The 13,095-nt window shown below is 42.2% G+C and overlaps 1 protein-coding gene across 1 annotated transcript in view; it reads right to left on the bottom strand.

The window, feature by feature from the left end:
- Nucleotides 1-13,095, bottom strand: part of LOC145405060 (coiled-coil domain-containing protein AGAP005037) — a 1,039,366-nt gene that overhangs the window by 262,815 nt on the left and 763,456 nt on the right. The window contains 1 exon segment of the mRNA XM_080276560.1: nucleotides 6,522-6,629. Within this exon segment, the coding sequence (XP_080132686.1) occupies nucleotides 6,522-6,629 (108 nt within the window).

Raw genomic sequence — 13,095 nt, 5'->3', positions numbered from 1 at the left:
TATATGTTAATATGTGGTACAAATAGGGTATCTTAGGGGTAAATATTGAGGTCATGGCACCAGTTAGAATTATTACCATACGTTCTTTAATTTGGCTATCACGGTTTTGGCGATAACGCTGCCATAACGGGACTAATTGGGCGTGATAGCCGAGGGTTGAGTGTAGTTGGATCAAGCTTTCACTGACCCCCTTCATTATGAAACAGTCTCCCTAAGTTTAATATGAAACTCACAACATGGGAGTAAAGTGGTTAATTCATGTTAAGACATACTCTTCAGATAAAAGAACAAGTGAAATGGGTTTGTCAACCACCTGCCTTCACTGTATCAACATATCTATCAGAACAGCAGTCAGAATATCCTGTTATTTTCTTGTGTTACCTAATTAACATTAGTTCAGTGGTCACTTCAGGCCCTATAAATCTCTTCTGGCACAGTCAGGTCAATTAAGGTCCATTAACATCACTTTAAGTACTGTTCCACCCAGTCCTTTTGGAAATTTTATCTATGCTCAGACCAAGTGACTGCAGTTCAAGACCATTCCTCTTAATTCTTGTTAAGTCTGGTAAATTTTGGTCCAGTAAGATCAATTAAGGGCATTCTCAAGTCCACTTAGGGGACATCCATCCGTCCATCACGTAATCCTTTATTGCCAAATCAGGAACATAAGTAAATGAGACTTGGCTATATTGAAACTAACTTTATAGAGGTAACACTAGTCAGGAACAGGAATTTCTCCAGGGCCTGAATTTAACATCAGCTGTGAACATTCACAAGGGGTCATGAGAATTCGCAAGCCAGCGAACCATTCGCAAATTTGTTAATGACAGCAAGTTATTTATTAAGCCTGTGAAATGCTCCCAATGCTGTAAATCCATCCCAACAGTATGACAAGTTTGCTCGCAGCGAGAGAGCTTTCTAAGGTGCTGGGAAAAGTTCACAACATGCGAGTCATTGAGGGTATAATCATCAACAATGGACCTCAGCATCTGCCAACCAAGGACATTTTGACCACTGAGTGGCTTCCTCAAAGAATACAACAATGAAGAATTAGGAAATGATACCATTTAGATCAGTAATAAATTATATTTGTGACAGACTTGGTGAGAAATGTGATAACTAACCACACACACAAAAGTAACGCAGTCTTCCCAGATATGAAACTTGCTCTGACCCTTCCATATTTGGCAGCTGGCAAAATGCAGCAGAATTTTGGGTTATCACTACCCCCTGGGGGTAGGTTTTTTTTTTCAAGAATACTCCCCCACTATCCCTGCTTGTCATACGAGGCGACTAAAAGGGTTGGCGAAGGGTTAGTGCCCCTCCTCGGAGCACAACTAACTAAAAAGACGAACAAGAAGCCTCGGACAAAGACCGACCAAAAGATGACGACCAAGGACAGGACAAAGGACATGGTATGGATCGCAACATGAAATGTAATGGGTGCGAATGATGAGGTGAAAGAGAGTGTCCAGGTGCTTGAGGGTCCGAAAGTGGATGTAAATGGGGAGGAAAGAGTGTGAGAGAATGGGAGTATGGATGGGGTATATGTGCAGGAGTCGGTGAGAATGAGAGGGCAAAAGAAGGAGCGTGTATTGTTGTGAGTAAAACATGGAAGTAGAACATAAGAGAATATGGATCAGTTGGGTCAAGGATTGTGTGGGTAAGACTGAAAGTTGGAATTCAAATGTGGGCGACTGTGTGTGCCAACGCAAGATCGTGCTAGCAGAGTGAGAGAAGAATTCTGGACAAAGGTGGAAGTGTGCATGGAAAAGTTTGGAAGGAATGGGAGAGTGTTTTTGATCGGTGATATGAATGGTAAAGTAGGGAATGTGAAGGTGGATGGAATAATTGGTGAGTGGGGTGTGCCTGCTGAGATAGATGAGAATGGTAGTGCGTTAGTGGACATTTGTGCCGGGAGGGGGTTGGTGATGGCCAATACCCTCTTCAGGCACAAAATGATCCACAGGTATACATGGCGAGTGATGAGAAGGGTGGGTGGTGAACTGAATGAAAGGAAGGCAATGACTGATTACGTGTGTGTGGATGAAATTATGCGAAGATGTGTAATGGATGCAAGAGCTTAAAGAGGTTGGGGGAGTGGCCTTTCTGACCACTACTTGGTGATGGCCAGAATCAAGATCCAAGTAAGATGGAGAAATAGAAGAAGGGAAGGACTGGAAGATGAAGTAGTTGCAAGGAGAGTGGAAAGGTTACAAAAGGATGAGAAAAAGGCGGAATATAAGAGAGAAGTGGAGGAACCACTGGGTAAATATGAATTGGAGTAGATGGGGGACGTGGAAGGTGTGTGCAGGATATTCACAGGAGAAATATGTGCAGCATGTGATGTGGTATGTGGGGTGAAAAGATGACAAAGGGGGGTGCAAGGAACAGCGTGGTGGAATGAAGAGGTGAGACAGGCTGTGGCACAAAAGAAGAAAGCATACAATGAATGGATGAGAAATAGGGACGTGGAAGAAGTTGAGGGGCAGAAGAGAGTGTTATATGCAGAAAGGATGAGAGAGGTGAAAAGATTAGCAAGAGAGAGTAAGAAGAGAGTGGATGAGGAATTTGGAAGGAATTTGAGTGTAAAGTTGAGGGACTGTAAGAAAATTTTCTGGAAATAGGTGAAGAGAGTAAGACAGGGTGGCAGTGAAGTTAGCAGGAGAGTGAATGATAAAAATGGTAGATTACTAGTGGAGAAGGGAGAAAAAGTGAGCAGATGGAGAGAACACTTTAAGGAACTGATGAAAACAGAGGATGGAAGTAATGCAAGTATAAGTGGCTGAGGAATGGCTGGGAGAAGGAGGAAGGTGAGAAGACAGGAAGAAATCAGTAGGATACAAGTTGTGGAAGCAAAGAAAGAAAGTCAAATTGGGGAAAGCCCCAGGAATTGATGGAGTGTGTGGTGAAATGCTGAACTCTGGGAGAGAGATAGTAGTGGAATGGATGTGGAAGATGTGCAGATTGGCCTGGGAGGAAGGTAGGGTCCCGGATGATTGGAAGTCAGGTATAATTATTCCCTTTTACAAAGGAAAAGGGGAAAAAGAAGCGTGTGGTAATCATAGGGGCATTTGCCTTCTTAGTGTAAAAGGAAAAGTGTATGGTAGGATACTTATTGACAGAGTTAGGGAATTAGTTGGAGAAGAATGAGGAGGCTTTAGGAAGGGAAGAGGTTGTGTAGATCAGATATTCATTCTTAGATCTTTAGTGGAAAAGTTTCTAAAGAAGGTAAAGAAGTTGTATGCAGCCTTCATGGATTTGGAGAAAGCATATGACAGGGTGGATAGACAAGGATTGTGGAAAGTATTAAGAATATATGGAGTAGATGGGAAGTTGTTGAATGCTGTGAAGAGTATGTATGATGGTGCTATGGCTGCAGTGCATGTGGATGGTGAACTGAGTGAATTTTTCTCTTTGAAGGTTGGGTTGAAACAGGGATGTGTCACGTCTCCATGGTTGTTCAATCTGTACATGGATGGGGTAATAAAAGAGGTACAAGGTAGGGTAGTGGATGTTGGAGTGGCCCTAGTGAGAGAGGACAGTGTTTGGAAACTCCCTGTACTGTTGTTTGCAGATGATACTGTGTTGTTGAGTGAAGATGAAGGGGAGCTGCAAGGCTTAGTGGATGAGTTTGGAAGAGTGTGTAAGAAAAGGAATCTAAAGGTGAATGTAGGGAAGAGTAAAGTGATGGTCTTTGAGAGGGTGAAGTCAGTAAATATACAGTACAGTGAGGTTGGATGGTGAGGAATTGGAAAACGTGAGTATGTTTAAGTACTAGGGTAGTGTGATGAGTAAGGATGGAAGTTTGGAGGGTGAAGTGCTTGAAACGGTACAACAAGGAAGAAAGGTTGCTGGTTCCTTGAAAGCAGTGATAAGAAACAGGGAAGTGAGAATAGAAGTGAAAAAGTTATTACATGACACTATTGTGATACCAACTCTAACGTATGGGAGTGAAGCTTGGACATTGTTGGAAGGACACAAGTCAAGAGTGAGAGCAGTGGAAATGGGTTATTTAAGAGGAGCCTGTGGAGTCACATGGAGAGACAGGCTGACAAATGAGGATATAAAGGAGCATTGTGATGTGGATGTGGATGTGATAGGAAGTGTTAGGAGGAACACACTGAGGTGGTTTGGCCATGTGGAGAGGATGAAGGGTGAGAGACTGACAAGGAGAGTGTATGTGAGTGAGGTGAAGGGGGGGAGAGGGAGGGGGAGGCAGAGGATGAGATGGAGGGATGAAGTGGGGAGGTATATGAGAAAGGGAGTTGTGAGTTAGGAGCAGGGCAGTGATACGGCGGAGGACAGGGTGACATGGAGGCGATTTGTTTGTGGTCACCCCGTATGGGATTGAGGCATCTGGCAATAGATAGATATAGAACAGACAACCATCAATCAGCTGAGTGATCGCAGAGACATTTGAAGATCTAGTTACACCAGAAACAGTAAGCTTAAAGTGTTTCCAAATGGATACTCGAGATATTAAAAGAAAGCAGGCAGGATATTCAAAGAACACAGGCAAAATTAACATAACTGTTAACTTTTTTTAGTTTATAAATCTGAGGGGCATGTCAGGAAAGGAGCTTATGCATTGGTAACTCATAGTTTAAAGAGATGCACAGAAATACACTTGGTACAGAAGGAGAGGAAACAGTGATGAAAGAAGCCTGACTGACAGAATGATGCTTGACAGTGTCGTGGATACAAGAGTGGTGAAAGGACAACTGGGAGGTCTGTCTGATCATTTGGTTATATGTTAAGTTGCGAGGGAGAGAGAGAAGGGGGGGGGAAAGGTCAGAGCAAAAAAATTGAAAGTGAAGAAACTAAGAAACAAAGAAATGTCTAATGAATACCTGGAGGTGATGGATGCAGCAGATAATATGAATGATACAGTATGGTAAGATAAAGAGGTTAAAAGAGTAGTGGTTGAAAAAAGGGAGACGAGGGGGTGGGAAGCAGTTAGAGCAAAAAAAAACTGAAAGTGAAGAAACTAAGAAACAAACAAGTGTCTGATAAATACCTGGAGGTGATGGATGCAGCAGATAAAAACAATGATACAGTATGGTAGGACAAAGAGGTTAAAACAGTGGTTGAAAAAAGGGAGAAGTGGCAACTGTGGATGCAGGAAAGGGACTCAAAGGGAAGATGAAAGCACACTGACAAAAGCATTCAAGGAGGCTAATACAGAGAGAGAGAGAGAGAGAGAGAGAAGTAAATGAGGATCTTGGAAGAAAAATGAATGCAGATTACTGAATATAGGAAACTCTTTTGGAACGAGATGGAAAGATGTCAAAGTGGAAAGAAGTGTGAAAAAGGAAGAATACTCACCAGTGGAAATGAAGTATGGAGCAGAGGGAACAAATATTTCAAAAAGCTGATGAATGGAAATGGTGAGGGCTGATAGGGTTTGATTGTGTGTAGGGAAGGAATTTAGTTACTTTGGTTAATATCTCATTTTATCAATTTTTTTCTGGTTCTCTCCCCAACAACCTTAATTAACCCCACCATAGGGTTACAATTGGTGGTGTGGATTTGTTCGATATGTTTTCAACCATGAATAAAAAATGAACAACTGAATGCTTTTTTAGAAATTGCTTTCGTAATCACACCTTTATTAAACTACTGATTATGTTGTAGGTGGGGGCACTCACCATCCACTCACTCAATGTAGTGCTGCTTTGGGTGTCTACCCCTTCCTCTCTTCCATACTTCCACTTCTGTCTCTCTTTCCTTCACTCTATCTTCTTTTTTCTGCCTACGGGTGACTTTGCACTCCCTCTTCTGTCTTTCTTTCCTTCATTCCTTCCGCTATGGGTAACTCTACAATGAGTGACAAGCCAAATGGTTTCCTGTAGGCTACATCAAGAAACCATTTACTATGCTGGGTGGTAACCATGTAAACCAATTATGATGCTTCAATTGCACTGAACCTGTGTAGGTTTATATCCAAGGGATGGTTGGGGTTTACTGTTTGCATAATGCCACTCAGGGATGTGTGAGGCTGGTCACTCTAATCTTAAATGTCAGGACCAATTTGCCTTGCCCCAGGTTCCTATGCTCCTCATAAGGTGATATAGGATTGGATGATGGATGGATGGATGGATAACAATTATTTTTCTATTGTGTAATCATGTCAAAGACAACCTCAACACTGTTTTTATAATTTAGCAATCATATTCACAGTAACTTTAGCATTCCTTCACCGATCACAAGGTATGAGGTTTTCACTCTCGGGGGGCATTCACAATACTATGATAAATAACTCATAAGAACACTTCACAGTAGTGAAATGTTTTGGAGTTTGGGAACAAATTCTTGTGAAAGTGGAAGACCAGTATGATTAATAGTGGTATTTATAGTGGCATACTTGTGTGAAGATGATTACTCAGGGTTATTTGCTGACATCCAAAATCTGCATGTTTTTACCTCAATCAGCTGCACAGATTTGATACAAATAATGTAGAAAGGTTAGTCTGTTCTCCTTTACAACATGACTCATTTCTAACTCTCGGGTACCATACCTGGAGCGAGAGAGTATGAGGGCCATGTTTTCCACATCAGACATGTTGACTCTCAAGCGGCGGTTAATGACGTTGTTTCTCAGTTCCTCCACCTTTAGCTCAAGGTCACTGTAGAGAAGAGTAGTGTCACAACACAATGACCAAAAACATCAACACAACCGCATCAGTGTAAATGGAAACTACTACTTTTAGGTAGGATAAAGGTCGGCGTTACTTACCGGTACTTCTTTATGGGCCCACATTTGAAGGAAATTTACTGTATAAAGCTAGGTTAACAACATAATGGCCATATACATATTAATAAGAGATAGGTACAGTGATCTCTTGGTTGCCATGCACTTACTTATAGCAGCTTATGTTTTCACTCCAAATTAAAATCTGCGCTCCTGCCATTATCACACATTTTTTGACTAAAAACTTTCTTATCATGTACCTGAGCTGGTTTCTGCCAACACTAATGGTGTACAATCTGTGGTTTCTGATAGCTTTGAGGAATTAAAAGATGACTACCAACTCAAGAAGGTTATCCCAGGTGGCAGAGACCACTATCCTTCCACCCCCTAGCCTCAAAACCCCTTACCTCAAAGCCCACTTTCAGGTCCCTACATGGTACAATATGTGTTTCTTCCTTATTGTACCCTTTTCATCATTTTCTATTAACCTAACCATGCCTGTGTATGTTTCTGATACTTACCATAACAGAACATATGTATGTAGTGGGTCTAATTTATTGTAAAATGGAAATTTGGGTTTACAGGTGGGGTGCCTAGATAAATCCCAGAGGTTCTGTGCTTCTATTATCCCACGATTTCATTATCATGCATTAAATGTGATATCAATTATGCACAATAACAAAGGGGTCACTGTTTGGTATTCATTTTAATATCTGTATCTTTCTAATCCAGTATATACAGTATACTGGATTCAACTGCAGAGGTGGAGTGGTTAGCATCAATGACTGCACTGCTATCAGCCCATTAGCACCAGGGTCTGAATCACTGTATGAGCAGCTGGCACCACTTGACTCCGGTGTCCATCCACCTTTTGCAGATTGGCAGGCAAAATGAGTACCAAGGGAAGGTAACTGTGCTTACCTGAATGTTGTAGTGTTCTTGTGTCCCAGGATAATGGATGAGTAACCTGCCACAAGCTTAAAGGCCAATGTTATGGTGATGAGCATCATGCCTCATGATGTCTGCCCTTTAATGTACTTTTTATCTTTAAAAAACTCAGAATCTAACACACATTCATATACAAGGAATCTGTACCTTACTATTATATAAAAGCCTTAGAATATCATCAATCATCATCATCTCTTAACATTCACCTTCCTCTATGGAACCCTCCAACAGGAGAATAACCTTGGCAAAATGCCCCCAGGTTTTGTCCCTGCATACACACACTTCCCTCTCTCTCTCTAAAAATTCACTTCCTCTCCCTTATCACCCACAAAGTGCTATTCCACTTTCTTCTTCCACAGCAATTATGGTCTTCCTCTTCCAACCTACTAACTTTCAATCCCACTATGAATTTCATACATGGTATTGTACTGTACATATACATACCAAAAGCATGGATTGTAAACAAGGTCCCACAAAATGTGAAGTAAACCGTCATTAAGTAATCTGGGAGATAAAAGACAAACCTTCACATCAAATTACATAGTTATATACAATCATATGAGAGATACCAACCAGACATTTTTCAGCCCTACAACATTCATCTACTCAATCATCTAATCTTCAGTTTCATCTACCTCCTGATTCTCAATCCTGCAAATTTTCTCATGTCATTTACTTCAATACAATACAGTATCTCATGAGGAGCCTACATCTGGTGGCAATGTGCACCCTGGTTGGAGCAGTTGTGGCATTCACTATCTATCTATTGCCAGACACCTTAATCCCATAAGGGGTGGCCACAAACAAATCGCCTCCATGTTGCCCTGTCCCCATGTCTCCGGCCATTTTGTTGCCCTTCCCCCAGCTCACACACCCCTCTCTCATATACCCCTCCACTCCATCCCTCCACCTGATCCTCGGTCTCCTCCCCCCCTTCTCTGCCCCTCCACCTCACTCACATACACTCTCCTCATTAGTCTCTCACTCTCCATCCACTCCACATGGCCAAACCACCTCAATGTATTTCTCTTAATGCTTTCTATTACATCCATATCCACACCACAATGCTCCTTCATTTCCTCATTTGTCTGTCTGTTTCACCGTGTAACTCCACAAGCTCCTCTCAACTCATTTCCACTGCTCCCACTCTTTACTTGCGTCCTTCCAACGAGGTCCAAGCTTCACTTCTGTACGTTAGAGCTGGTATCCCAATATTATCAAGCAGCGATATTCTACTTCCATGCTCACTTCCCTATTTCTTATCACTGCATTCAAATAACCAGCAATCTTTCTTCCTTGTTGTACCCTTTCAAGCACTTCATCATTCAAACTTCTTTCCTTACTCATCACATTACCCAGGTACGTAAATGCACTCACATTTTCCATTTCGTCTTCATCCAGCCTCACTATGCATTCAGTGACTTCATTTCTCTTGAACACCATAACTTTACTCTTCCCTAAATTCACCTTTAGATTCCATTTCTTACACACTCTCTCAAACTTATTCATCAAGATTAGCAGCTTCCCCTCATCTTCACTTAACCTGTGGACTGCAAAATTACCTTTTTTTATCCCACCCCGTGGTGCAGAAAAAAAAAAAAAAAAGTTTGTTTATTACAAACTTGAAGATAAACATCCAGGGCATCATCTGGTGAAAACAAGTCTCTCTCTCTCTGTCTTTGTGTAACGTCATGCATAAGCTTGCCTAGGGGTGTAGTGAAAAAAAAATAAAAAAAAGTTTTTATTATAAACTTGAAGATAAACATCCAGGGCATCATCTGGTGAAAAAGAAAAAATCTCTCTCTGTCTTTGCGTAGTGCCATGCGTAAGTTTGCGTAGGGGTGGAGTAGTTAGCAGTGATGCACGGCCACAGGAGGGTTAGCACAGCCTGAGCTGTGGCATGCAATGTGATGCTACCCAGCCTGAGCTGTGGCTTGCAGTCCACTTGTTAACAACACAGTATCATCTGCAAACAACAGAACAGGAAGTTTCCGAACACTTTCCCCAAATCCATGAAAGCCACATAAAACTTCTTTCTCTTCTCTAGAAACCTTTCCACTACAGACATAAGGATGAATATCTGATCTACACAATCTCTTCCATTCCTAAAACCTCCCTGTTCTTTTCCAACTAATTCCTCTGTCATTCCCCTAATCCTATCAATAAGTATCCTGCCATATACTTTTCCTATTAAACTTGTGGTAGGTGGGGGCGCCCATCATCCACCCACTTAGTGTAGTGATACCCTGTTTTGGGGGTAGCTCTATACTGAGTGGCAAGCCAAATGATTCCATGTAAACCAGGAAAGCATTTACAACTCTGGGTGGCAACCTTATAACCAACCAACACATGTTCTCTACATGACAACAAGTGGATTGGTGAAGGGTTAGTGCCCCTCCCCAGAGAACATTTAACCAAAAATACGAACAAGAAGCCTCGGACCAGGACTGACCAAAAGGTGACGACTAAGGACCGAACAAAGGACTTTGTACAGATAGCTTCATGGAATGTAAGGGGTGCAAATGATGAGGCGAAAGAAAGAGAGATTGTACACGTGCTTGAGGGTGTGAAAGTGAATGTATGTGGATTAACTGCAACTAAATGGAGAGGTGAGAGTGTGAGAGAATGGGAGTATGGATGGGGTATATGTGCAGGAGTAGGTGAGAATGAGAGGGCAATAGAAGGAGTGTGTATTGTTGTATGTAACAGATGGATGGAGAATATAAGAGAGTATGGATCAGTTGGTTCAAGGATTGTGTGGGTAAGAGTGAAGGTTGGACTACAAATGTGGGTGCTTGTGTGCGTGTATGCGCCAACGCAAGATCGTTCAAGCAGAGTGAGAGAAGAGTTCTGGACAAATGTGAAAGTGTGCTTGGAAAGGTATGAAAGGAATGAGAGAGTGTTTTTGCTTGGAGATATGAATGGAAAAGTAGGGAACGTGAAGGTGGATGGAATAATTGGTGAGTGGGGTGTGCCTGCAGAGATGGATGAGAATGGTAGTGCGTTAGTGGACATTCGTGTCGGGAGGGGGTTGGTGATAGCTATTACCCTCTTCAGGTACAAAATGATCCATAGGTATATGTGGCAAGTGATGAGAAGGGTGGATGGAGAACTGAATAAATGGAAGGCAATGACTGATTATGTGTGTGTGGATGAAATGCTGCAAAGGTGTGTAATGGACGCAAGAGTATATAGAGGTTGCGAGAGTGGACTTTTGGACCATCACTTGGTGGTGGTCAGAATCAGCGTCCAAACAAAATGGAGAAATAGAAGCAGGGAAGGACAGGAGGAAGTAGTGCTTACAATGAGGGTAGAAAAGTTACAAGAGGATGAAAAAAAGGCAGAATATAACAGGGAAGTGGAGGAGCAATTGGGTAAATATAGATTGGAGTAGATGAGGGATGTGGAAGGTGTGTGCAAGATATTCACAGAAGACAGAAGAAATATGTGCAGCACGTGAGGTGGTGTGTGGGATGAAGAGAATATGAAAGGGGATGCAGGGAACAGCATGGTGCACTGAAGAGGTGAGACAGGCTGTGACACAAAAGAAGAAAGCATATAGTGAGTGGATGAGAAACGGGGGCAAGGAGGAAGTTGAGAGACAGAAGAGAGTTATATGTAGAGAGGAACAGAAAGGTGAAAAGATTAGTAAGAGAGAGTAAGAAGAGAGTGGATGAGGAATTTGGAAGGAATTTGAGTGTAAAGTGTAGGGAATGTAAGAAAATGTTCTGGAAAGAGGTAAAGAGAGATAAACAGGTGCCAAAGATGTTAGCTAGGGAGTGAAAGATAAAAATGGTAGATTACTATTTGAGAAGGGAGAAAAAGTGAGCAGATGGAGAGAACACTTTAAGGAATTGCTGAACACAGAGAATGAAAGTAATGCAAGTATAAGTGGCAGGGGAATGGCTGGGAGAAGGAGGGATGTGAGAAGAGAGGATGAAATCAGTAGGATGGAAGTTGTGGAAGCAATGAAGAAAGTTAAAATGGGGAAAGTCCCAGGAATTGATGGAGTGTGTGGTGAAATGCTGAAGCATGGGAGAGAGATAGTAAAAAAATGGATGTGGAAAATGTGCAGATTGGCCTGGGAGGAAGGTAGAGTCCTGGAGGATTGGAAGTCGGGTATAATTGTTCCCCTAAACAATGGAAACAGGGAAAAAGAAGTGTGTGGTAATCATAGGGGCATTTGCCTTCTTAGTGTAATAGGAAAAGTATATCGTACGATACTTAATAACAGAGTTAGGGAAATAACAGAAAAATTAGTTGGAGAAGAACAGGAAGGTTTTAGGAAGGGAAAAGGTTGTGTAGATCAGATATTCATTCTTAGATCTTTAGTGGAAAAGTTTCTAGAGAAGGGAAAGAAGTTGTATGCAGCCTTCATGGATTTGGAGAAAGCATATGACAGGGTGGATAGACAAGGATTGTGGAAAGTATTAAGAATATATGGAGTAGATGGGAAGTTGCTGAAGGCCATGAAAAGTATGTATGGGTGCTAAGGCTGCAGTGGGTGTGAATAGTGAACTGAGTGAATTTTTCTATTTGAAGGTTCGATTGAAACAAGGATGTGTCATGTCTCCATAGCTGTTCAATCTGTATATAGATGAGGTTATAAAAGAGATACAAGGTAGGGCAGAGGATGTTGGAGTGGCCCTAGTGAGAGAGGGCAGTGTTTGGAAACTCCCTATACTGTTGTTTGCAGATGATGAAGTGTTGTAAGTGAAGATGAGAGGAAGCTGCAAGGCTATGTGAATGAGTCTGGGAGAGTGTGTAAGAAACGGAATGTAGGGAGGAGTAAAGTGATGGTCTTCGAGAGAAGTGCAGTCAGTGAATGTACAGTGGGGTTGGATGGGGAGGAAATGGAGAATATGAGTGCATTTAAGTACTTGGGTAGTGTGATGATTAAGGATGGAAGTTTAGAGGGTGAAGTGCTTGAAGGAGTGCTGCAGGGAAGAAAGGTTGCTGGTTCCATGAAGGCGGTAATAAGGAACAGGGGAGTGAGCACGGAAGTGAAAAAGTTACTACATGACAGTATTGAGATACCAACTCTAACACATGGAAGTGAAGCTTGGACATTGTTGGAGGGACAGAAGTCAAGAGTGAGTGCAGTGGAAATGAGTTATTTGAGAGGAGCATGTGGAGTCACATGGAGAGACTGACTGACAAATGAGGAAGTGAAGGAATGTTGTGGTGTGGATGTGATAGGAAGCATGTGGATGTGATAGGAGAAACACATTAAGGTGGTCTGGCCATGTGGAGAAGATGAAGCGTGAGAGATTGATGAGGAGAGTGTATGTGAGTGAGGTGGAGGGGGGAGATGGAAGGGGAGGCCAAGGATGAGATGGAGGGATTGAGTGGAGAGGTATATGATAGAGCAGTGTGTGAGCTGGGAGCAGGGCAGTGAAATGGTGGAGGACAGAGCAACATGGAGGCGATTTGTTTGTGGCCACCTCTTATGG

Source organism: Coenobita brevimanus, chromosome 65 (assembly GCF_032717465.1).
Source record: "Coenobita brevimanus isolate Jiangsu-jjx chromosome 65, ASM3271746v2, whole genome shotgun sequence".
NCBI lineage: Eukaryota > Metazoa > Arthropoda > Malacostraca > Decapoda > Coenobitidae > Coenobita > Coenobita brevimanus.
The sequence above is the reverse complement of the archived record's forward strand: the minus strand, read 5'-3'. Positions and strand labels throughout refer to the sequence as shown.